The 27,809-nt window shown below is 37.7% G+C and overlaps 1 protein-coding gene across 1 annotated transcript in view; it reads right to left on the reverse strand.

The window, feature by feature from the left end:
• TUBGCP3 (tubulin gamma complex associated protein 3) overlaps positions 1 to 27,809 on the reverse strand; it is an 89,732-nt gene that overhangs the window by 28,630 nt on the left and 33,293 nt on the right. Inside the window, exons 10-15 of the mRNA XM_037140984.2 lie at positions 27,424 to 27,556; positions 25,558 to 25,724; positions 7,676 to 7,786; positions 7,244 to 7,352; positions 2,817 to 3,006; positions 585 to 720 (exon numbers count right to left, since the gene is read on the reverse strand). Of these exons, the coding sequence (XP_036996879.1) occupies positions 585 to 720; positions 2,817 to 3,006; positions 7,244 to 7,352; positions 7,676 to 7,786; positions 25,558 to 25,724; positions 27,424 to 27,556 (846 nt within the window). The remainder of the gene's footprint in view (positions 1 to 584; positions 721 to 2,816; positions 3,007 to 7,243; positions 7,353 to 7,675; positions 7,787 to 25,557; positions 25,725 to 27,423; positions 27,557 to 27,809) is intronic.

Raw genomic sequence — 27,809 nt, forward strand, 5'->3', positions numbered from 1 at the left:
TAAAATGTGTGGAAAATTCATCACCATTTCTTCATGACAAAACCCCACTGCCTTATATGTTCCAAATCCTTAAAAGTCAACATTAAAAAAAAATAGGTTCTGCTGGGTTAGTAATGGTCCTTCATAACTAAGCAAATGGAGTCAAATTGCTGAGGTTTATGATACATTCCCCAAAGAAACATCTATCAAGCTGAAACTAAAAACATCTATTTTGATAAATGCTATTATTATTCTATGTCATCTCTATGCTTCCTTATCAACGTTACGTTAACAGGACCTACAATTCGCTAGGCTTCCATGATATGCCGCCAGGCACTGTAACAAGCGTTGTATGTTCTCTGCCCAGCAACCCTGTGAGGGGCCCTCCTTGTAAGGTGAGAACTGAGGCCTAGTGTGGTACAGACATGCAGTGACTGGTCGGAGATGACATCATAACAGGTGACAGCTGTCCAATCCTTCAGTAACTCCTCTTACCCACTAGAGACCAGATGTGCCTTAAACCTGGGAAACATCGGGGGGAACGTGCGGGTCTCAGTACGAGCCACTGCTTTGCGTGCACTGCACGGAACCCAGACTCGCAGTACCTCCAGCAGCCTCACGTCCAGTCTTCTGAGGATCTCAGGACTGTCGAACTGGGCGTTGGTGGCTCGGACCGCAGTTTCAAGAATGCCAGTCAAATTGTGTTGATACAAAGTCGTAGCTGGACGGGCAAGTTCTGGTCTGCACAGATTTTTTAAAAATAAAATGTTACTTGAATTCTAAATGAGCTGTGTAGAAACATGAAATTATAAAAAGAGCTCACATTATAAAAACTAAAGACAAATGGAACCAATAAGACATGGTAACAAAATAGTCACAGAATGAACTATAAATAGGAATTCACCAAGTATTTAGGGAAGTAAAGCATCTTCTTAAATTCTCAAAAAAAAATTTTTGATAGTTTAAATCGAAAATACTTATATGTGCCATACATGTCAACAAATAAAGTTTTCCAATTTATAAGTGGCCTACAGCAATTTCCTACATGAATCCAATGGGAGCAGAGGGCTGCATTCATCAAAACGATCAGACAGGTGGATGCCATGACTGTAAAGGCTAAAAGCTACCGCTTTATCAGTAAATATTCCTGAAGGGGTCCTGATATCTGGGTTCCTAGATACGAAGCTAACACTTCTGTGACCAAGAGATGACCGAGCTGAGGACACAGCCGACCAGCCCCAGGTGTGCACGTAAACCCTGTCAACCACAGGCCTCATGGCAGCAAACACTAGGCACACACAGGTGAAAAGGGACGTAAGCTTCGCTCCAATACATCTGAGGCAACTGAGACACTGACGGCATTCCCCTTTAAAACTGGAGACTTAAAACATCATGCCTTTGAGAAAAAGTAAATTTTTTCACTTAATCCCAAATATGAGATACTCTGACTATGAAAACCTACCCTAAGGTTTAACATGTTAAGTCAGCTGACTGCTGTATCTGTAACGCTGCCATCGACCTCTAAGTTTTGCTTTGCCTTTAACCTTAAGAAATGCCTTGCTAATCTACCCACATCCACCTGCACTCCTATCGGTCGACTCATTCCACATCCTCACAGGTACTCCCAATTCTAGCCCTCGCATTTAAAGAACATTTCCCCTTTAAAAACTCATTATCACTCACACTTCCAACAGACACTGACCTCATGACCAGTGTTTAACTAGCAAACCCCTTCTCTACTTAGAGTGAGACATGCTACTTGAGCAAGTATAATCACAAAGCATTTACATTTAGCAGATAATCAACATGTTCATAAGCTAATTAATCAAACAGCATTACCCATGAGCATGCAGAAAGTCAGTTATTGTTATATATGCCCCCAAAGCTTTTTTATACTGGAGACTGAGTTCTAGTTAGAGATGGAGCTACAGAAGCTTATGACTGAAACAAGGGTTCTCAAAGCACAGTCCTCACACCGGCAGCATCACCTTCGCCCTGTTAGAAATGCACATTCTTGGGCTCTACCCCCAGCTCTACAGAACCAGACTCTATGCATGGGCCCAGTGATCCACTTCCACAAGCTCTCTAAGGGATTCTGATGCATACTGAAGTCTGAGGACCAGAGGCCCAAACAATTGCTTGATTCGCACAGAAATGACCAAAAGGTAAAGTAGCGTTTTAAAGTGTCCTAAAGGGAACACCAGAAAAATAATTTCCATTCCGATACAGAGTGAAAATCACTAGTCCATGCGGTGGCCCACCCTCAGCACACTCACTCTTGCCAGTGCTGCCTGGGCTCCCCCCGCTGCATGAGGGAGTCTACCTGTCTACGCTAGAGCCAGGAAGGAGCACGACCAGCTCCGGTACACAGCTGTCTGCATCTCTATGGGGAGGGCAAGGACACACATCTCAGTACTGTTATGCAATGAAACAAAAACAGTGATCAGGCTTTTTTAGTTATTTTTAAAACAAGAAGCCATGTAAACTAAAAAGTTCAGTTTAAAAATATATTTTGTTGTTAAGACTACTTTCTAAGGAAAGCTAAGCAAACTGCAACTATGCTGCATGTCCCCCACATACCGGACTGCTAGTGAGTGCTACAGTGTCCGGCAGGGGCCCAGCTCCTCCAGAGAGCAAAGCTCAGAGCAAGCAAAAGCAAAAAGACTTGAACATGACAATGTGACAATTTTCTTTTCTGATTTTATCTTACCAATATACTGTGTAAGAATTCAACAAATTTTCCTCTAACACCATTTATTCATTAAATACAAATTGTAAGACTCTTTATCATGTTGAAATCTACTATATATTTATAAAAATCAAAATAATTGTCATACTTGAGCAAATCCATTAAGTGCCTTATGAAGTCTCCTTGACCCAGAAGCAAGTATCGCCTCATGGCCTGCATGTGGTCCAGCAAGCTATACTTTTTATTGAGAACATCCAATAGATATTTGCTGGTCTCAAAATAAGCCGCATCAATTTTCCCCTGAAAGGCATTTTCCAAATCTGTGAATAAATCTGCAGCTGTAAAGAACAAAAGAAAAAAGTCCACGTACATACATAATTTGTATTTTAACAAAGGAAAAACTGAAGATGCACACATATTGTACAAAAGTCATTGCCAATGCCTGCAAATGGCGTTGGTGGTAACCCAAACAGGCATGTTTGTGGCCAGGAAGGCACGCCGGACTCCCGAGCCCACGGAAATGAAAATGCTGGTGTCTGTCTGGATTTAGAGCAGACATCTGCATTGTGGCCTGTGGGAGGAAGAATGGCACTATCCAACACTTCACAGATTTCAGTTCAAATTACCTTCTACAATGTAACTAACTCAAAATCTCACTAAGGCACTTTGGTGAAAAGCACAAACAACAGGCCAGGTCAGTCTACAAGGCATGTTCAAAACTAGTTTCAAGAATAACCCAAAACGGTGCATGTAATGAGCTTTGTGAATCATGAAACTCAGTGTAGGTGCTGCTGTCGGGCAGTCATGACAGAGGATTGGAGAGTAAACTCCAGGGAAAGCTTTCAAGGTTTTCCAGGGGACATGTAATAAGAGCACCAACAAAAAAACCTAACATTTTAAAAAAAAAGAGCATTTCCATAGCTTTATATTGAAAAAAATTGCATGTAAAGATTAATAGAGCTTTTTAATGCTAATTTACATTACAAAACCATTTATATCTAAATATCTGATTTTATTTAAAAACCATAATACTTGCACTAGCCATGTCAAGAAACAATTTAAGATTCAAAAAAGGTAGAATACATGTTCAAGGTCAAGGAAGAAGAGGCAAGGTCCTTAGAGTCCAGTTTAAGTCTTCCCCACTACCTCGTTTACCAATATGAAAATATCAGAAAACTTTAGGATTATTTTTTGTTTGTTCTTCAGAATAAAAGACCCACTAAGAAAAACCTACTTTAGCATTGCCACTACTCCAATTTCACACTCACTTGAGAAAACCAGGGTGTTCACAAGTGAGTAAAACATGCCCTATATTCTGCAGAAGGGGAAGTTTCATGATGCAGTAACACGAGGACATACTCAGTGAGCTGTGCCTATATCAAGGGAGAGGGAGGAGGGTGTTATATTTCTGCTAATTTATGTATTCTTAAAAATGTAAATATCTCCCCTCAGAAATGTTTTTACTATACCATTGTTCAAGTCATTAAGGATGTTCATTCTAAAGTTTTAAAATTAACCAATTTCAGCCCAAAGTGTTCTATCAGAAGACCTACCATACAGAGCTCCCTTGTACACTCATTCCTTAACAATTTAGGCATCTCTTATGCTCCTGTTTGTAAAAGTTTATTCCTTATTCTTTAGTCGCACTTTTAAGTCTTCAAAACTTTTCACATATAAGAAATACAAATTTGCCCTGGCTGGTGTAGCTCAGTGGATTGAGCGCGGGCCTGCGAACCAAACAATCGGGGTTCGATTCCCAGTCAGGGCACATGCCTGGGTTGCAGGCTAGTTCCTAGCAGGGGACATATGAGAGGCAACCATACATTGATATTTCTCTCCCTCTCTCCTTCCCTTCCCCTCTAAAGATAAATAAATAAAATCTCATAAAAAAAAGAGAAATACAAATTTGACTTCTTCTATTGCTTTTTTCTTATTATCGGTCCTTCGGGATTTACATCTTTTATCTTCCCAACTGTACTATAAGCTAATAGCAAAGAAAAGCCACCTTGTCCTGCAGATGCAGTGGCAGAGAGAACAGCAGGCCCGCAGTCCTCGCTACAACTGAGAAAGGGCAGCGGCGGGAACGGAACCGCAGCAGCCGTCTCGAGGGAGGCACTGCGCGCCAGGCACTGACCAGCTGCTTCCCAGTGCTGTTGCCCCACAACCCGCCTGTGCGTCTCCACGGCGAGCGTGGGCACACGCCACTTGGCACTCTCAAGTGGGTCATCTTCTCTAGCCACTAAGGAAAAGTCAAAATCCATCAATACAACTCTTCTCCGGCTCTTCTTGCTTTTCCTACCTCTTAAACATAGGTATTTCTCAAAGTTCTGTACTGGGGTCACATCCCTCTCCTGTTCTAGCAACTAACCTAGGGTCCACGTATATATTTATGGATTCTGAAATGTATATACAAAGTTGTCATGTGTTACTGGTAAGTGTCCTTAGAGCCCTGGCCAGGTGGCTCCATTGGTTGGAGCGTCGTCCTGTACACCAACAAGTTGCAGGTTCCATTCCCCGTCAGGGAGTGAATGGGAGGCAACTGATCAATGCTTCTCACATCGATGTTTCTCTCTCACTCTCTCAAATCAATAAACACATATTGTCAGATGAGGATTAACAAAAATAAACGCCCTTGGGGAGGCAGGCCAGAGGGTCAAAGGGAGAGGTGTCTGACAGGGGGAGCTGCCACAGGGCCATGGAGCCCTCTCCTAAACCACACAGTGACTGCAGCTGCTTCCTAGTCTCTACAGCTGGCCCTGACCTGGGACAGATTTTCAGTACTGCATTTCCAATACATTCTGGAAATCTCCCTTTAGTGAGTACTCTCCGATACTGAAAATCATGTTGGGCTAACAGGTACATGAACTGATGTTCAACATGACTAATCATCAGGAAAATGCAACCAAACCACAAAGAAGTATATCCACACCTGTGAGAATGGCTATTATCAAAAGATAAAAACCCTGGCTGGTGTAGCTCATTGAATTGAGCGCCGGCCTGTGAACCAAAGGATCGTGGTTCTATTCCTAGTCAGGGCACATGCCTGGGTTGCAGGCCAATTCCCAGCAGGGGATGCATGAGAGGCAACCACACATTGATATTTCTCTCCCTCTCTCCTTCCCTTACCCTCTAAAGATAAATAAATAAAAATCTCTAAAAAAAAAGAAAATACAAATGTTGACAAAGATGTGGAGAAAAGGGAATCCTTGTGCACTCTTGGCAGAAATGTATATTGAACCAGTCATATGGAAAACAGGATGGAGGCTCCTCAGAAAGTAAAAATAGAACTATCATATATCTAGCAATTCCATTTTTGGATATTTATCCAAAGGAACTGGAATCCAGATTTCCAAAAGATACCTACACCCCCTTCACGGTGACCTTATTTCAATAGCCGAGCTATGGAAACAATCTAAATGTCCACTAACAGACGAATGGATAAAGAAAGTGTGCTATATACATACAATGAATATTAGTTAGCTTTTAAAAAAGGCAATGCTACCACTTGTGACAACATGGTTGGACCCAGAGGACACTATGCTAAGTGAAACAAGCCAGACACAGAAAGAAAAATACTGTATGGTATCATTTATACGTGAAATCTAAAATAGTTAAACTCACAGAAGCAGACAGTAGAAGATGGTGACAAGAGCTGGGGGATGAGGAAATGGGGAGGTAGAGGTCAAAGGGTACAAAGTTTTGGTTATACCAGTAAATTCTGGTGATCTACACAGTCATCTATATGGTACCTATAGCTAACAATACTGTATTAAACACTTCAAGCACTTTAACTATACAACTCAATTCATTTGTCACTTTCTATCTTTTATCACTTATTTAGTATGTTATTCTATTGCACACCTTATCGCCATATCTACATTATAAAGTGATGAAAGGCAAAGCCATGGTAACTTCGTATTATCTCCCCTATAGCGACCACAACGTCATATGCAAAGTGAATGGGAATGAACCAAGGTGACAATCTAAACAGCAAATATACACAAGACCGGAATCTTATATGTGTTAAGTCAGCTACACACAAAATATCTTGAAATCATTGAGGCTGGGGCAGACGGCAAATGGAGAAAACAGGAGAGAAAACAGCAGTGAATGAGGAATAACCATACATCATTTAATGAAGGCATAAATTTATACAGCATTTGCAATACAATAAACACTTGTAAATCCTTGCTGATTTTCAGACAAGCTTCTGCATTCCAAAGTATGGTTAGCAACACTTTTTCCCTTATGTTCTTATTTTGGCATACTGTCAGTACATTTAAAAAGTAGTAATGAATACGAGTAAAACAGTTACACCTATTCCAACACTTATTATTTAACCCTGTGTAAAAAGGGGAATTCAAAATTTTTGTAGTAACAGACATTTAATATACATCACACTGTGTATTAAGATTTTTTCAATAATTGAGAAAATGTGTCAGTCCTGTTGAACAAGAAATACTTCAGGCAATATATACCATCGGGACCACCATTGGGACCACCACAGTCACCACCGTCACCACCGTCACCACCACTACCATCACCACCCACCACCCACCACCTCCACTGCCATACCGTCTTGGGGTGATTCTGCAGACTTGGTCACAGCTATCATCTTTGTAGTGGGTGTCTGGTCATGACAAACCTGGTGTAGGAAATTTATTGATTTTCCTATCAAAAGGACCTAAAAAAGGAAAATATCCTAGAGTCACCCACCTTTATACAAAATGATCAATCATCCAACTACAACAAATATCCATAAGAAACCAATCAACTATTGCTTAAAAACTAACAAGAACATGTAGGATAGCATGGAATGAATTCTGCAGATGTTATTAATAAACACATATATTATGTTGGTATATCTAAGTAATATATACTTCACCTCAAGAATGCTAATCCTAAAATGCAACAAAATTTTGTTGAACTGAAGATTAATTTTGTCACATAATCCAGGTAGATATAGCATTAAAACATCAAAGCCCCCCAAATCTCTTCTACCCCTACCTTCCTAGATTGATCCATCGTGATAAATGAAGGAATCATTGATTTCCTCAAAGTGTACTTGTCATGCCACAGTCGATCAGTTTTAACGGTTGGATCTGATGCTACAAAAAACTGAAAACAAAGAGGCATCAAAACATCAAAAAGTGGTATGTATAGTAAAACATCATCTAACAGCAACATCACAGAATGTTATTCTAGAAGCAAAGTTCTCCAGATATAGGGAAACTGACCATATACTAAAACTTGTTTTTAAAAAGCATTTGGATAGATCTCTCTAAACATAATCACATACTTCCCAGACTTTTAAAACCAAAGTATTACAAGAACATGTTAAGCTTTCTTGAACTTAGGATCTTCATTATGAGTATCAGTTATGGCCTCTGCTGTGTAACACTGAAGATCTAAGCATGAGGGCCACCGAATCTGCTTCAGTCCTAAGTAAAAACATACCGACCACTACACCTGTTTAAATATTCAATTCAAAGCTGCTTCATAGTTTTTCCATTTACGTTACATCCATCTACTCAGCTCTATCTCCTTCAACCAGTGGGCCAGCCCTCTGTAGACTCTCCTCCAGAGCCAAGTCTGGAACACAGAGGTGCTTAAGCTAATGTATTCTCCTCAGCCTGTCGGCTACAGGCAGACCATGATGTAGGGCAATGGCAAGCACCATGTTACTAAGTGGAAGTGACCTTCTCTTCTTAGCTCTCCCCAGAACCTCTCAAGCTCAGAAGCTTCTCCGGTCTGCTGTGTTTCTCACCTTTGCGTTCCCCACCAATCAGCCTGATCGCTGACATCAGAAAGAACATGGAATGGTAAGGAGAAAGCTAAATTGCTATTGTTTCCACTTCTTTTGCTATCCCAACAAGACCATTCTCATTTTTCAGATATCCTAACAGACTTGTACTTTTGTTTCTACAAACTCAATTTCTAATAGCAGAACTGCTGAGTCAAAGTAATATTTAATTTATAGATAATGCCAAATTTCCTTTCCAAATAGCTATATCGATCAAAATTCCTAACAGCAGGATACTCAGTATTCTGCATCCTTGCTTTAGATTTTGCCAATCAGTTAGGTAAAACCATGACTGCTTACACTGCAATTGAACGGACAACAAAGGAAGCTGGGCATGTTCTCACAGTGCTGACTGTCATTTGTTTTTTTCTTCTCCTGTGAATTGTCTTTCTTAGCCTTGACCTAGATTGTCTTTTTCTTATCAACAGATTCTTTGTTGTATTAGGGATAGTGACTATATGTGAATCATTAAGTATTACAATTTAATTTTTTCAAAAATAATTTGCCATTATTTATGGTATGTTCCATGTTTGTTCTATTTTTGTGTTTTATACGTAAGTGTCTTCCTTTATGGCTTCTGAATTTCCTACTGCCCTAAGATTTTCCCATTCCTAGATTACACAATATTCTCCTTTATTTTCTTTTAGTATTCTGATTGTGTTATTTTTATTCAGATCTTTCTAACCTTTAGACATTATATTGGATATAGTATGATATAGTCTGTTTCCTTCTAGACAAAATTTTCTTTTATTATTATTTTATTTTTTAAACTAACTGCTGGTGCAAAGAAAAATGTACTTTTTTTTTTAAGAAAAAGAAAAGAGGGAAAGAAGGAGAGAAACACTGATGTGAGAGAGAAACATAGATTGATTGTCTTTGGGTGCCCCAGCCGGGGAATGAACTCACAATCCAGAACTGAACCGGGGACCTTTTGGTTTGGACAAGGTCCAAGCAACTGAGCCATACCAGCCAGGGTAGAATTTTCTCTTTAATGGCCAAGTCAGCTCCTTTTACCTTCCTCTGAGATAGAGATGCCTCATCAGAAAATACCATTATAACTGTATCAATAGATTAAAAGGGGGGAAATTTGACTATATCAAGAGATTGAGAGGAGATATTTGATAACATCTTTACCATCCCCCAATGGTGACCAATTAGCTTTTTGTTTGATTATCATGAATGTGAATTTAACATATCTGGTGTGTCAATTCATCAGTTACAATCCTCATTGATGCTCTATGATTCCCAATCTGGGATGAAGGAAGCATCTTCAAGCTGGCTCCTGCATCCTTCAGACTTCACCTGAGTTGTCCTCCTGGTTTGCAAAGTGTCCTAATGCTCATCTAGTTCACTTCTCCTCCAGACCTAAAATCAGTGAATTCTCTAAGGAGCCCTAGGAACTTTTAGGGGGAAATGGCATTTGGACTGCAACTGCAGTACCTGACAGAGTTTTCTATTGGAAACTGGATGGTTGGAAGCTCAGCACTAAGTTATACACAGTGGCTGAATTCCCCAAGAAAACTGTAAAATCCATTTAAGGCATAACATACCTAAAGCACCTTCTTGGTGATATTTACATAAATTCCAAATCACAAATAGGTGAACAACACACAGCCCTGACTAGGAAGGTTTGTTCGCAGATACAAAATGGATTTAAAGAATTTAAAAAATATTAGTATTCATACAGCAATACAAAATTAATGTGTTTCTAACAACATTTAAATAACCAAATTAACCCAAGAAAAGAGAGAAGGAAGAGGGGCTTTAAAAAGAGTAATATGTTTAGATGTTATCACTGAGGCATTTAAAACCCAGACTTTTAAAACTGAAGTATAATGAAAACAAATAAAGGGCCTGCTTTTTTGTAAGTTATCATTCTTATGCTGGAGTGTTCTCAGTCATAGAAAAATGTACAGAATACGGCACTTTAACTTATGAACCCAGTATAACACTATCAAAACCTGACAAAATACAAGCTCTGGCTGGTGTAGCTCAGTGGATTGAGTGCGGGCCTGCAAACCATGTGATCACAGTTCGATTCCCAGTCAGGGCACATGCCGGGGTTGCAGGCCAGTTCCCAGCAGGGGACTCACAAGAGGCAATCATACAGTGATGTTTCTCTCCTTCCCTTCCCCTCTAAAGATAAATAAATAAAATCTAAAAGAAAAAAGGAAAAAAAAACTGACAAAATACCCAAAGTACAAACTATAGGCCAGTTTCATTTGTAAATATAGATAAAATTCTAAATAAAATACTATCCTTGCATTATACGGTTAAAATACTTTTAGTCAGAGCACATTATACTACCTAAATATCTAAAAGCAAGGAAATACATAATGTATTATAAAACATTATCATGTAGTCATTTAAAAATAAAGTTTGTTTTTAACTATCACAAACCCTTCTGAGAATCTGACAAACAGCACAAATTTTCTTCCTAGGAAAAATGCATATATCCACAAAAATACATAATTTTATGTACTAGTCAGAAGTTTCACAGATCACATTTTAAGGAGACATGGTATAAAATAATAATATTTAATGGCATGAAATTAGTTTCATTATTTACTTTATATAAAAGTTGACAAAATACTACACATGGTATGATATACACACAGGAATAAACAAGAATATATTAGAAAAAAGGGACATATATAAATATATTAATTAACATTATTGGTTTATGATGAGATAACTAATTAATTTTCTAGTCTGTTTATATTCTCAAAAGTTTTAGTTGCACAGATATTTTAAAACCAGAAAAAAATATTATTCAAAAGAATCAAGTGATTCGAGCCAATGAGCAGACATACGGCACCAATAAGAATTTTTTTTGTGACATCGTTTTCCTAGGGCAACCAACTGAAAACGATGTGCCTTCTGTTCACACGAATCTAATACCAAGCGTAAATATTTAAGGAAACAAAATTTTTAATGATGTCAAGACCTTATATTTGATCCTTGTAAGTTAGGGCTAAAAGGTATCAATTATGTACAGTCTCATTTATAGGTAGGTATTTAAATAAATGCCCTGACTGATGTGGCTCAGTGGGTTGGACATTGCCCCACAAACCAAAAGTTCACCAGTTCAATTCCCAGTCAGGGCACATGCCTGGGTAATAAGTAGGCCAGGTGCCCAGCTGGGGGCAATAGAGAGGCAACCGATCCATGTTTCTCACACATCAATGTTTCTATCTCCCTCCCTTCCCCTCTCTCTAAAAATAAACACATAAAATCTTTAAAATAAATGAATAAATGCCAACATTTTTATGATCACATTGAGATCACTATTTATTTTCAATTCAAATTTCTTGTCATTATGTACTAATTTAAATTACAAAAGTAATTACTGATCTTTATTTTTAGTTTTTAATTTATATTCTCTTTCTAATTTTAAACACATAATGACTGCTTTGCGGGTAAACAGTACTACTATAATGAGACTATCATCACTTGAACATATACTTTAATTATCCCTGATAGAAATAAAAACATGTCATGAGGCTACCAGGAGTACTAATCTAAAAGGTTACTCAATCACCACGCTATAACTGCTCTGTAGCTTGCCATTCAACAGATTAGATTAATTGCACATAAATTGTATTTATCTGTTACTCACTTAGAAGAGCTAGTTCCTACAGACAACACACTAATTTATCCTGAGAGTTAGAGAGCAGCAGGATTTTTATCAGTATGAACAATAAAAAATTTTAATTTAAAAGATAAAAACCCTAGACAATTTTCTCTTCTTTAGAAGTTATGAAAGCATCACTTCATCCGAGGGCAAAGTAGCATGCAATTACTCTGCTAGAAAACATCTAGTAGCACTGAGAGGAATAGGTGCATCTTAGAATTTAATTAATCCTGTGAAAAATATATAGTTATAGAGGAAAAATCAAGGTCAGAATGTAATTGCCATATGCTTTTATTTTATTGATGCGTTTTCTATTCAAGGTTCTTTAATTTTCAGCATTATGTCAATCACAGAAAGAACTGAGGGAAAAAATAAAACATAATTGTACGACGATTTCTCATTAACTGTTGGACAAATGCCAAGGCCTCCCTACTAAAAACAGAAATGAAGAGGGTAATTTTCTTAGCAAGCAACTTTTCTAAAAATCAGATCCATTAATACAGACCACAAAAGACCCTAACTTCAACCTGTCAATCCTGCAGGCAAATACCAAGAGATCCACACCTATAGAAGCTAGAAAGGCTCTGAACCAGAGGAATTGATGCAAAGGGAATTGACAAGGTCAAGTGATGAATTACACTACTCCAGTGGTGGGGCATAAAAGTTCCAAAACAATAAAATATTTGTATGGCAAACTTTTAAATTTCAATAATTACCAGAAAAAGCATATACGTAAAATAGTAACAGAGCTGCATGAATCCAGAGACAAAAATCAATCCCTGTGTTTCTATAGCTCACTTGCCTACCAATTCAAGTATGGAGATTATTAGAGCATTTAAGTAAACATTTGAAGCAAGTCTGAACATTTTCAAATCTAAAAGCAAGAGTTTACTTTTAATTTGTCCTTTCTTTTCCTGTGCCTAGTTGGGGCCCCTATCCTTTACAGCACGGCCAAATTTACCCAAAAGGCAAAAAATAAAATAAACTAACATTGAGCTACCTTGTCCTTACCTTGAACACACTGGCATATCTGTTTACCTCACTCAGATTACCAGGGAGAGAATCCATATGAACTACTTAAAAGTCGAACCCCCCAAAAATATTTTTTTTCGTTTTCTTCTATAGTGCAAACTTTTAAGAGTCCAAGATAATTAAAAACCTCTCCCCAAATGTTGAAAGTACTTTCTACATTAAATATTCAGGATACCTATAAATTCTTATAGCCTTATATTTTTGCCTGCCTTTGCATTTTATCATAATACAAGAAAAATGAAAGTTGGACACCACTTAATTGCGCTAGGGTATTGTATCTTTTTTTATAGCTAAAAGTAAAATGCCAACCAATGGACTCAGAGGCAGATTTTAACCATCCCACACCAAGAACAGCAAAGCTCAGAGGCAACCTGGAAGATTTTAGTTCAGGTAAAATGAGTAGAAACTCATCCTTGGGTTGCAAATCAACCAAACCCAGAGGCAGCTAAGGCAGGAAACTGAGTATCACTCCGCAGCCAGAAAGACTGTCCTGGACACAGGTAACCTTGGGCATCTGAAAGAGCTTCCCGGAGAACACCAACTGAGCTACTTTACAACCGAAGTGAGCTCTGAATAGCCATTATGGAGAGCCCACTGCAGGAAAGTTACTGAGGAGTGCAGCTGGGTCACAAAGAGGGCCCAAGAATCCCAACAAAACAAAGGAAGCGCCACATGTGACTGCCATTCCACCAACTCTGAGGCAGGAAACCTAGAGATGGATGTTCACCTTCATACTTGGGTTAACTCTGCAGAAAAGTAGAGTTAACTCTCCATGCCGCAACGCCGAGGCCAGTTCCCCACTTTTCCTGACCTGGGGTGCAGAGACACAGAATGCAGAGTGGTCTGTGAACTTGGAAGGAAGGTAATTACAACTTTATTTGCACTACCCTCTATATGAAATTTAGCTTTTCCTTTGAACAACAAAGCAGAGTTCCTGTGACTGTCACATCATAGTTGTTACACATACTTTAAATAGCCACTAATCTTTCTCATTGAATAGTAACAAAAACACACACCTATTACTATATTACTAATTAAGTTTGGAAACACTAGATAAGTTCTTTACTGTAGAAGTTCTCCAGTATGTACTGTTTTCTATTCTTCATTGACCACTAAACATTTTTTCCTCACAGAAAAACTCCCAAGAGAATATCACACAGTCGATTGCCGTTGTGATAAAAGGAGGCACTCTGAACTCTTCCCCATGTTGTCACCCCCCACCTTCAGGACACACTCTACACCTGTCCCACTCAGTCTGGCTGGGACTGCGGGGGATCAGAGGGTGGGTACACCAGCTCCAGCGTTGCTGCGCATCACAAGCACCATGGAGATTTGGAAATCCTCATCACAGTCCATGCCAAACCTCCCTATGAGGTTCCCAAGTGCATGCAGCCAGAGGGATGTGCAGAGTCAGACCCACTGAGCTCTACTTAGGGTCAGTAAATACATGGTAGATAGCACAGAACTCTCTAAACCAGCAATGAATGAGGCAGAACACTCAGCAAATGAACCAGAAAGTTTACTCTTAGGAGCAGATGTAGCTTGCACCCTGTCACATAATGTAAAAGTCACATTTTAACTAATTTAAAGGGTGCAATACAGCAGTTGTTAGTATTATTTCCAATATGGTTCAGCAAACATCGCCACTATCTACCTTCCAGAACATTTTCATCACCCACAGAGAAACTCCATCCCATTAGGCTATGATCTCCTCTCTCCCTTTCCTCCCACAACCTTGCTGACGATAATCTAATTTCTGTCTCTATGAATTTGCCTGCTCTGCACGTTTCATATAAATGAAGTTATACAGTATGTGACCTGTCTTAGGTAGTTCCCTTGTTCTCAGGACTCATCCATGTTGCAGCCTGCAGAATTTCATTATTTTCTGAGGCTGAATAGTAGTCCGCTGTATGGATACATACTTTGCTTACCCACTCATCAGTTGATGAGCATTGGTGTTATTTCTACTTATTATGAGTATGAATAATGATGCTATGAATATTCATGTACAAGTTATTATATGAATGTATGTTTTCATTTCTCTTGGGTATATACCTAAAACTGCTGAGTCTGTGTTTACCTTTTTGAGGAACTTCCAAACTGTTTTCCACAATTACTACACCATTCTGTATTCCCACCAGCAATGTATGAGGGTTCCAGTTTTCCCAAATCACCACCAATATTGACCTTTTTGCTAAAATATCATCCCATTGAGAGTGATGTGGTATCTGTGGTTTGACTTACATTTCCCCAATTTCCCCAAGGACTAACGATGATCACAGTCTTTTCCTGTGCTTACTGACCATATGTATATCTTTTTTGGAAAAATATCTACAAGTACTTTGCCATTTTTTTAATTTGGTTACTTTTTTTTCATCAAGCAATAATAGTTCTTTGCATATTCTGGATATGACACCCTACCATCTATGTGACTTGCAAGTATTTTCTCCATTCTGTGAGTTGCCTTTTTACTTTTTTAATCTTGTACTTTGATGTACAAATGTTTTTAATTAAGATAAAATCAAAATATTATTTTCTACTGCCGCTCATGCTTTTGGTGACATCTAAAAACCATTGCCTAATCCACAGTCGCAAAGATTTATACCTATGTTTATTTCTAAAAGCTTTGTAGCTTTAGGTGTATAATCTACTTTGAGTTAATTTTTTACATATGGAATGCCACTGAGGTCCTAATTTATTCTTTTAATGCAGATATCCAGTTGTCTTGGCACAATTTGTTGAAAAGACAATTCTTTCTCCATTGAGTGGTCTTGGACATTTATTAAAAACAAATTCAACAAAAATGAATGAATTTATTTCTGGACTCTCAATTTTACTGCTGATCTACCAGTTTATATTTATGCCAGTACCATTTTGTTTTGATTAGTTTACATTTTAATATGTTTCGAAATCAGAAAGTGTCTTTCAACGTAGTTGTTTTTTTTTCCAAAAGTATTTTGACTCTCAGTTTGCAAATCATCTTTCCCATGCCTGCAAAAAAAAGCCACTGGTATTTTGATAGAGATTACATTAACTCTAAAATCACAACATTTTTCTATTTAGGTCTTCTTTCAACACTGTTTCATAGGTTTTAATGTTCAAGTCTTGCACTTCCTTGGTTAAATTTATTCCTAAATATGTCATCATCTTTGATACCATTATATATGAAATTGTTTTCCTACTTTTATTTTTAGATTGTTTATTACAAGTATATAAAAATACGACTGATTTCTATGTACTGATCTTATACCAGTTAATCTGGTGAACTAGTTTTAGATATATACTGTAGATACTTTAGTTTACTATATGTAAGATCATGTACATATGATCTTACTCTGCATCTGTGAACAGGAATAATTTTACTTGCTTGCCAATCTGGGTGGCTTTGTCTTTTCATTGTCTGCCTTACCTAGTTGCCCTGGCTAGAATATCCAGTGTAATGCTAAAGAGAAGTAGAAAAAATAGACACCCAGCCTTGTTCCTGATTTTAGAGAAAAAGCATATATTCTTTCACCACTGAGTATGATGATCCTGTTTTACAGATGTTTTTTAGTAGGTCAGAGTTCCATGTTATTCCTCCTTTGAATGTTTTTAACATGAAAAAGTCCTGAATTTTACCACAGGCTTTTTTCTGCAACAATTGAGTTGATCATGTGCTTTTTTCCTTTATTTTATTAATATGGTACATTATATTCATTGATTTTGATTATGCTGACCTACTCTTACATTCTTGGGATAATTCTCACATGGTTGTGGTGTACAATACAGCTTTTACGAGGATTTTTTGCATCTACACACATGAGGGATATTGGTCTGTAGTCTCCTTTTCTTGTGTTGTCTTTGTCTGGCTTTGGTATTAGAGTGACACTAGCCTCATTAAAGGAGTTAAAAATTGTTCCTTCCTCTTCCATTTTTTTTGGAAGACTCTGAGAAAGACTAAGGTTACTTCTTTAAATATTTAGTGCAATTCACTAGTGAAGCCATCTGATTCAGGGCTCTTCTTTATTGCAAAATTTTTTAGATTCTTGGTTCAATCTCTTTACTTGCTATAAGTCTATTCAGGTTCTCTTATTTCTTCATTAGTCAGTTTTGAGATTTTGTTTCTAGAAATTCTCTCAGGTTTTATTTATTTGTAAATATCTCCATATCTCCTTCACTATTTTTGAAAGAGACTGTTTTGCAGACTATAAAATTCCTGAACGATAGCCTTTTTCTCTCAGCATCCTGAATGTGCCATCCTACTGCCTTCTGGCTTCCAGTTTTTATGAGAAACCAGCTGTTCACATAATAGATGATCCTTTCTTTATGATGAGTTCTCTTAAACTTGAGGCTTTCAAAATTCTCTCTTTGTCTTTGTCTTTCTGGTTTGATAGTAAAGTGCCTTATTGTGGGTCTTTTTGAGTTTATTCTACTTTGAGTTTGTGGAACTCCCTGAATATGTAGATAAATGTTTTTCATCAAATTTGAGTACCATAGGTCTCATTGGCTCTCAAATTTGAGACCATAGGTCTCATTGGCTCTTTTCATTTTTTTCCTTGTTTTTTTTTTTTTGTTCCTCAGAATGGATAATCTTAATTGATCTGTTTTCAAATCACTTATTTTCTTCTTTCTGTTTGAATTTACTGTTGAGCCCATGAGTAATTTTTTTCATTAAAAAATGTATTGTATTTTTCAACTCCAAAATTCTATCTGGTTTCTTTTTTACAATTTTTATCTGTTTATTCATATTTTGTGCTTTCATTTATTCTAAAAAATAGCAATTCCTTATGCAAATATGTAATAGACTACTTTAAATGAGTAGTTATAAAGCTCATGTAGAGGTATTTAGAGATAATTATACATACACTTGAAGAAATACAATTTTGTAACCAAGTTACAACTCATTATACAGATTAAGGAAAAATTAACCTATGTAAAAACTGAAGAAACAAAAATTCCCAAATTTTATTTTTTTAAACTTAAAAAAAAAAAGATTTTATTTATTTTTATTTTTAGGGAGAAGGGCAAGGAGGAAGAAAGAGAAGGAAAGAAATATCAATGTGTGTTTGCTTCTCACATGGCTCCCACCGGGGACCTGGTCCATAATCCAGGCATGTGCTCTGACCTGGAATTGAACTGGTGACCCTTTTGTCCACAGCCCACGCTCAATCCACTGAGCTACACCAGCCAGAGGCCAAATTTTAATTACATTGGTATCAAACAAAGAATGCAATTGCCTAAACTATCAAATTTTTATGGTAAATTATGATTTGGAATAAACTGAATAGAACATTCCTAAAATTAATCAGACTTAAATGAATATTTATAAATTTAGGGTTCAAAAGAAAACAGAGAAGTCAGAAAACAATGCAAGTAAGACAAAGGCCACAGACATCTTAGGGCCACTGAATATGCAAATCTTATCCAATGTTTTCTTATATTAACAGTGGATAATATATTGAATGCTTACTATTTGCCTGACTCAATCCTCACACATTAAAAAATCCCACTATTCTGGGATAGGCACTACTATTCTGCGCATACGAAAGATGTGGAAGGCAAGGCTAAAGAAAGCTAAATTACTCACCCTGAAACAGACCCATTAGAAACTGAAGCTGAATGTCAAACCCAAGTCACATGACTCCAGAACCTGCGCTCTTAAGCTCTACCCCATAGAAATACAGCAGATGAGTTAGAAATAAGGCACTGCTAGGCGGTAAAGCCCACTGGCCTAGCTAGGAGTAGTAACCACGCAGGCCCACTGCAAAAACATAAAAGACATTCTGTCAAGAAGGATTAATTTTAGCTGTCTCAATCACACTGCGTTTTTGAAAAACCCCACAAGCAAAACTAGTGAAACAAACAGAAACATCTGGAGTATAATACTAGGGAAAAAAATTTACAAATCTTGAATTTAAGTCCCATCTAAACTCAGACCCTAAGCATAAATACCAGTAAATATAGAACCTTTTTAAAAAGATAAATTTATTGTAGTAAAATGCTAGCATTCAGGTAATCTGAGGAAAGGGTACCTGGGAACATCTTGTACAATTCTTTCAACTTTTTCAGAAGTATACAGTTAAATAAAAACATTTAAAAATAAGTAACTTTCCAAAGATCTGAGTTAAGTTTAATTAACTGACATTTGAGCTACTAATGCTAATACTGTATTCAATAATCATGGATACTTATTTAGCATTTTATCTTTAAACAAATTAAACCTGAAAGTATGTCTCATACATATTCTATAAAATAAAGAGTTCTTCAAAAAAGTAAACCAAATTAAAGCTATACTAGTCTAAAAAAGAGGTTGCTTTTGTTTTACCTCAGTGAACTGATGTTCAAAAATCATAAAGAAAAACTCCAGAACAAGATCAATTTTGGAAGTTTGTGCCCAGTTCTCTCTCTCTACAATTTCTATCAACTCTTGGTTCCCACAATTACTATCAACAAAATAAATAAGCCTGAATAACACATAAGGCACACTGACTAAGTAAAAAATTGGTGGTATATTTGAAACTCTTTTAAAAACATAGATGCCTATAATGAATTAGTAATTTAGTTAAGGACTAGTTTTAAAAGTCTGGTTGCGAGAGGACTTCCACCAAGATGGAGGCGTAGGTGGAAACACCTTGCCTCCTCGCACAACCAAGTCTAAAAACAGCAAAGTGTTAACAACAATAAATTCAGCCAAGACACAGAAAATCGAACAATACAGAGTCTGACAACAACGAACCCCTCAGCTAAACCAGTAAGAGGGGCGGAGCCACCAGTAGAGCGGGTGGGGCAAAAAAGATCCTCCCACCCCCAGGCACACTGGCAGCCGAGGGCACGGATCCCAGGTGCGGGGTAGTGACGGGCGGACCCAGGGAAGGAGCAGGGCAGCTGGCTGACCACAGTCGTGCATTTGCATGCAGATAAACCAGTGAAGAGAGGAGCATTGAGATAGACCGCGCAGGCTCCAGCACAAGACGGCAGGCTGGCCATAGTCGCACATTTGCGCAAAGATAAACAGGCGGGGGGGGGGGGGTTGGCAAGCAGTGAGGCAGACCAGGCGGGAGGGAGGGGAGAGGACCGTCATTCTGCCATTGCTCCCTCTCTGACCCTACCCCCACATACAGTGTCACAAACCAGCAACCTGGGGGGCCCCGCCCTGGTGAACAACTACAGCGCCTTTCCACAAATGTAACAGGCGCGAACAGATCAAAACATGGCTCAAGAACTCAGAGCCCCAGAGCCCATAAATCTAAGCAAATAAGAAGTTGCCAACCTATCAGATGCACAGTTCAAAACACTGGTGATCAGGATGCTCACAGAACTGGTTGATTTTAGCCACATATTAGAGGAACATATGAAGGCTAAACTAATTGAAATGAAGGAAAATGCACAGGAAACCAATAGTGATGGAAAGGAAACTAGGAATCAAATCAAGGGAGCAGACCAGAAGGAAGGAAAAAATGACCAAACAGAAAAATATGAAGAAACAAAAATTCAAAAAAATGAGGAGAGGCTAAGGAACCTACAGGACATCTTTAAACGCTCCCATATCCAAATTATAGGGGTACCAGAAGGGGAAGAGGAACAGCCACAAGTGAAAACCTTATTTGAACAAATAATAAAGGAGAATTTCCCCATTTTGGCAAAGGAAATAGACTTCCAGGAAATCCAGGAAGCTCAGAGAGTCCCAAAGAAGTTGGACCCAAGGAGGAACACACCAAGGCACATCATCATTACATTAGCCAAGATTAAAATGAAGGAGAGAATCCTAGAAGCAGCAAGAGATAAAGGGACAGTCACCTACAAAGGAGTTCCCTTCAGACTGTCAGCACATTTCTCAAAAGAGACCTTACAGGCAAAAAGGGGCTGGAAAGAAGTATTCCAAGTCATGAAAACCAAAGACCTACAACCAAGATTGCTCTATCCAGCAAAACTTTCGTTTAGAATGGAAGGACAGATAAAGTACTTCTCAGGTAAGATCAAGTTCAAGGAGTTCATCATCACCAAGCCCTTATTATATGAAATGTTAAAGGGATTTATCTAAGAAAAAGAAGATAAAAAAGATGAACAGTGAAAGGACAGCAAACTCACAGTTATTAACCACACCTAAGACAAAAGCAAACTAAGAGGACAGCTAGATCTGGAGTGAACCATAGAAATGAAGATCACATGAAGGGTTAGCAACAGGGGAATGGGAGAAGGAGAAGTGGGGAGAAGGTACAGGAAATAAATAGCATAGACTGTAGATAGAAAATAAATAGGGGAGAAGGTAAGAATAGTATGGGAAATATAGAATCTAAAGAACTTGAGACACATGGTCATGAACTAAAGGGGGGTGGGGGAGGGGTGTGCAGGGTGGAGGGAAATGAAGGGCGGGAAATAGAACAAATGTAATGGCATAATCAATTAAAAAACAAGTCTAGTTGCTAGAAAATACAAATTATTCTCAAAAAAGAGACAAAAGTAGAAATAGGCCCTGAACTTAAAAAGGTAATTAGGCAGTTTGTGGCTTTAACTGGTAGCACTTTATACATATACACCCCAGACAACAATTCCCAACCCAAGCCCTGAAGAAAAAAACAGGTTCCTCAAGTCAACTGATCAGCAGCTATATGAAAAGTTCTTAACATCCTAACTTATATTATAACTAACATATTAATTACTGCATGAGGGAGGGGTTAGAATACAAATTTATTAAATAAAAAGTAAATTTTTCATCTTTTAATAATCGTCATTTTTAAGAGCTGCCTTAAAAGATGATTTTTTTAATTTTATAAGTACAATTTGAGTGGGTAATGAACAGGTAAGCCTCGAAACTAAAAAATGTAATATACAAAGCTTTTTATTTCTGATTGATAAGTTGTTGAAGCCATTTCTCATAAATCTGCATAGTAAACATGGCCCATCATGCACAAATTATAATATAAAAAGGACGGTTATTTTTTTCATTTTCTTAACCATACGATCACTTCAGCTCGTAAATGACAAATTCCTAAAACCCAGATCATTTTACTTAACGTGGTAATGGTCAAGATATTTAATAATCATTGTAAACAATCAATTACACAGGTGTTTAAACAGCTTCCAAAGTTCACCTCATCCTGTAATTAGAGAGTAACAAAACTCAATGAATCAAAAATGATGTTTCACTCTATCAAAGTGAAAGCACTACCTAAAGGATTCCTTATCATGAAAGTGATGGGTAAAAATTGAATTATGTAAGAATTAGTCTCCATTTAATCTTGAACAATTGAGTCTGATTTAAAATTCTAATTAAACAAACAACTGTATGATGCTTTCCAGAAATTTAAACTTAAAGATTCATACTTAACTACGATGAATACACGGGATGCTTCATGTAAAATGTATTTTGGCATACATAAAATCAGACTCCACTTACATACAACTTAACATAAGACAAAACTATACCACTGGAGGTGAGGAAAGCGTTCCTTTAGGAATAAGGAAGAAGGCAGTGAGGGGAGTGCGGGCAGGGCAGACGCACGAGGACCTGGATGGTGGCTCAGTTTGTCGTAAAGCATCAAGCATTACTCTTAAGATTTACATACTTTTCCATATGCGTATCTAAGTAACGGAAACTATAATTGAGCTTGGTGGTAAGAAATAATACCAGTTAAGCATAAAAGTATGTTTAAATAACTGACACAAATCTAAAGGCAAAGCAAAACAAATCAAAATCTTTAAAGAGCAGGCAATTTTTTAAAATTAGCTATAAAAATCTGAAATATAATAATGTTGCAAAAGTTATAGAGATTAACTATATGGCAGAAAAGAACCTGGGGGGGGTACAAAATCTTGATCTTAACTTCAGGAGCAGATTTTTAAAAACTACTTTACTCCTGACTTTAGCATTTAGAAAATATAGGTTAAAGAAAGCTCTGCCCTGGCCAGGAACTTCAGTGGTTAGAGCATCATCCCAACGTACCAAGGCTGCAGGTTCAATCCCTGATAAGTACACATACAAGAGGCAACCAATGAATGCATAAATAAGTAGAACAACAAGTCAGTATTTCTTTCTCTCCCTTCCTCTCTTTCTGTTATAAAATTTTTTTTAAAATAAAGTTCTGAAAAACTTAAAGTAACCATTAGTGAAATGAAAACATATATATATACTACCTTTCAAAGCTTTCAACTTAGTTTTTTAATTGCTTATTTAGCAAAAACACAGAAAGCATAAAAATAATCTATCAAGTCAATGTACAATACCTATAAATATTTTAAAAATCGGCAGAATCAAAAACTGATTTAAAATTCATATCTAAGTAGAAATATGCAAAAACATCAAGGAAATTGTGAAAAAGAACAAACTGCTTCTATCAAATATGAAACCTTAAACTTTGGTTATTTAAATAATACTGACAAATAGCCAACAAAATGTAAAACTCAGGGGGGAAAAAACTGTCCAGAAGAAAACTCAGGTATATATGTGGTAAAACTAATATTTGGGGAGTTCTGTTCAAGACTATGATTCTTTCTGCTATTTTGATAATTCTAAGTCTGAATAATGTGAAAATAAAGTTAAAAGAAAATAATTAAAGGAAAAAAGTGCTATTAAAGGTACAAGTTATCCAAATGTATAAAACTATCCTATAACTCAGTTCTAAAAAAACATAGGAAAACTGGGCAAAGAATATGAATAGCAACAGTAGAAGAAATAAAAATAACTAGTAAATGTGAAAAATTGGTCCATCTCACTAGTAACAAATGAAATGCAAATAAATACCATTGGAGATGCCACATCTCATACATTAGATTAAAAACACTTTTATTAAAATTAGGTAATGTGAAATGCTGATGAGGGTGGAGGAAAAAACCATAACAGAAAGCTGATGCTTGTCAGGAAAACTGGTAGAGCCATTCCAGAGCTCAAATGGCACCATCGAAATTTAAAGTATGCTATGCGTTCCACACCCCCAGCAATCCCAACGCCCAGTACTCACCTTGGAGAAACTTATAAATGCGCACAGAGAGGTACATATAAGGATGTTCATTTTAATAATGTTCATAAGGTTTGTGTAGGCATGTGCAAAGAACACGATCTCCATTGATAGGAGAGGTGCTAAATATATGCCCATACAATGAAATAATATGCAGTAACAAAGTACAACTATAATACTGTCATGGAAGGAGTTACAGGATATACTGAGTGACTTACACAATACATATGCACATACAGAATGCATTTATGTATTTTAAAAGCACCCACAAAATAATACTATATATGGTTTGGTTCTACTATCATGCTTGTTTTCTTTTTTAAGGTTTTATTTATTTTTAGACAGAAGGGAAGAGAGGGAGAAAGAGAAGGAGAGAAACATCAGTGTGTGGTTGTCTCTCACACTCCCCACCACTGGGGGCCTGGCCTGGCCTGCAACCCAAACATGTGTCCTGACTGGGAATCAAACCAGAGACCCTATGGTTCACAGGCCTGTGCTCAATCTACTGAGCCACACCAGCCAGGGCTCATGCTTGTTTTCAAAACAACTTATTATTACACAATTGAATCAATAATCAGCAAACAATTTGAGCATAATGTCAATTTCATGATTGCTTAAGAGCAATTTCATTCATAAGAAACTAGGTGAAAACAGCAACCCAGCCACATGGGAATCCACAAATCGCACACACAGACACATCTCAAGCCCAGCAGTGACCTTAATCCACCAACATGTGTGTCGGCAGCCACACCTATCTGTTCCACTTCAGACAGGCCTCCTTCAGCCCATGTCCAAAAGCCAACAGCAGGACTTGTTCAAGGTAAATGCCATATTTATTCTAGAATTTACGTATTTTTTAATATGTATTTAAAACTGTGCAACAACCTCTGTTAAGTTCCTACACCGTTTTTAATTTAACATCCCTGATTAAGTTTTTGAGTGTGATGTCCCCTCATTCTACTTCTTGTCAGAAGTGCTATGGTTTGTATTCTGGGATTTTAGCACAGTGATTTTTTTAGGAACACATATGCTGCATTATAGCAAAACCAACTATATTTCTTAGGTACATATATGTACAAGTAACTTGTTTCATTAAAATTGTTAGCATCATAGTTAACTTAGTTTCATGTAATCATGTACAGCAATAGAACATATAATGCTGCTCTGCAAAGAAAACTGAACTAAGACTTAAGAGACCCAGTCCTAGTTTTGCCATAAACTCACTGTCATTAGTAAATCTGGGTAAGAGATTTGACCAGGCTGAGTTTCCCACTATTATTAACGGGACAACAATCACTAAATAAATACAGCTCCACTGACAAATGAGGTAACTGGCTTCCAAAGCACTGTACAAAATATGCATGGCATTCAAATGAAGTGTGGTGGCATCACTGTTACAAGAGAACAGAAGTGACGGGGAAAAAACAAGTAACTGAGTGCCCATGCTTCAAAAATCCCAGTCTGACTCTCGAGTAGCATTCCTTACTTCGTGGTAAGTGTCCTCAAGCTCCCCATCGTATATCCAACGGTAAAGGAAGCTCAGGACAGGATGCGACACCAAGCTGAGAATGTGCTGCACCAGGGACTTCATGTACGGGTCTCCCGTCTTCGTGTAGGCATGGACAGCCGAGGCCAGCTCCCCTCCTTTCCTTCCTGAGGGGAATACATAGAAAACACACAAACTCAGACTCACGGTAGAAACCAGTAATTTAACACTAACCAAAATGGCCAAGTAAGGAAGATATAAAGTGTGTTTGTTTTCTTAATACCACTTTGGACGTAGAAGCAGAGTCTCCCCGAGGGTTCACATGTGTCAGAGTCACTTATCCCTCCACGACCCTACAGAGTTTTTTAGTGGTGAATACTTGACTCGTTATATGACCCAGAACACAACTTCCAATTTTTTTTTACTAAGAAACACATTAAGACCCCCACTTTATACTTGATCAAGTATACAAATAAATATATGTAAAAAATGAAAGTTTTATTATAATACTCACACTTTGATATTTTCTATTTTCTTCCTTCTTTCTCTTGATATAATATGTTCATCTCAACTCACTGATTTCATAACCCATTAATTGGCTGTGACTTACAGGCAGTTTGAAAAACACTACACTACACTACACTGTGATAACAGTCCCCAGTGTCCTGGGAGCACAGCTCAGTGTGGTGTATTGCGAGGGGCAGAAATCAAGTCCAAACTATAAACACATGAAGAATTTCTTCTGTTAAGATCCAGAATTTTATTGGACTGCTGAAGGATTTTAAGAAAAGAAAGACTAATGAGATCTGATTTTTAATAAGCTTATTCCAGAATGTATGCCCCCAAATGGAGGCAGATAAGGCTGAAGATGGAGTCGGGAATGGGTTATTGAATAGCACAGAGAGAAGACACAGAGCAGGATTCAACGGCATCCTGTTTGCAGACACTGGTTCGGGAGAGGCAGTGACCTGAGACATGTGAAAGAGTCAGAGGTATCAGGACTGCAGTGGCTAACTAAACACTGAGAGAGATGGGAGGAGAGGACTGGGGAGAGTATAAAGGAGGAGTCTGGTGGGAATGTAATTATGGGGAGTGCTGGTAATTGGAAAGAAAAGATATTTATTCACTGTGCTCAACTTCTTCTTTTGAGGGGGAGTGTCAGGTGGTTGGGAAGGCAGGGCACAAATGACATGATAAACTTTGATTGTGACACACTGAAGTTCTGGTCTTTATGAATCGTTCAACAGGAGGATGGCAGCAAACAGTGAGCTATGGGCAGACGAAAGGCATCTCTCATCTGATTCAGTCCTAACAATCCTAAGAAGCACGACTATTAGTGCCCCAATGTTAAAGATGAGGAAAAAAGAAAGAGGTTTTGGTCAAGAGAGTAAAAAGAGCGAGCAAACAAGGTCCCAAAGGCAACTAGAAATACAGACTGAGAGCCTAGCAGAGACCTAAACCAGACGTGCAAACATGGGAACTCATACAACATACAGCCAGACGCAGACCACAACCTCAGGAGGAAGGAAACTCTAGAAAAGGTTGCTGGTTGAAAGACAAGTAAAAGAGGGATATACATCAACAACTGTAATACCAAAAACTACAAAAAGGGAAAGAGAGAAATCTTTATAAAACCTCCTCCTTTCTTCCTTTATTTCAATGAAATCCTGAGCTTCCACAACTATAAATATTGGGCCACACTGGTAACTTGTTATTTTCCCCCATAAGCTCGTATCTATTAATTTGTATTTAATCGGCAGCTTATTTATGGCTAATAAGGCTACAAGACAGGCACAAAAATAAACCCAGATGATACTTCCTAAAACCTGCTTTGAAATAAAGTAAGTCCATCAGATGCAGAACAACCTTGGCAGTGGTCCACCAGGGCCGCGAGGGTCTTCAGTCTTATCTTGGGATCATATGTCCACACAAGGAGGCGCCGGAGTGTTAAGCTACTCTCAAGGCCCAAATTCACACCCTGATCATCCTCTAACTGCAGCTGAAAAACAATAAAGATATAATGTGTAAGTTCATGTCACTAAGTAAATCATTTCTTAATCCAGGTAAAGTGAATATGAAGAGGATTCTTATAAAAATGAAGCAAAGGACCACCTCTGAAAGAACAATAGTTCCTTCGAGATACAAATGACCTGTTTAGATGGTAGCAACTAACCTGAAAATTAGCAACTAATTACCTCTAGGATATAGTGAAACTTTGTAGATATCCAGAATTTACAAACATATCCAACAAA

The sequence above is a fragment of the Artibeus jamaicensis genome, unplaced genomic scaffold (genome assembly GCF_021234435.1).
Source record: "Artibeus jamaicensis isolate MK-2021 breed Jamaican fruit bat unplaced genomic scaffold, CSHL_Jam_final scaffold_833, whole genome shotgun sequence".
NCBI classification, from domain to species: domain Eukaryota; kingdom Metazoa; phylum Chordata; class Mammalia; order Chiroptera; family Phyllostomidae; genus Artibeus; species Artibeus jamaicensis.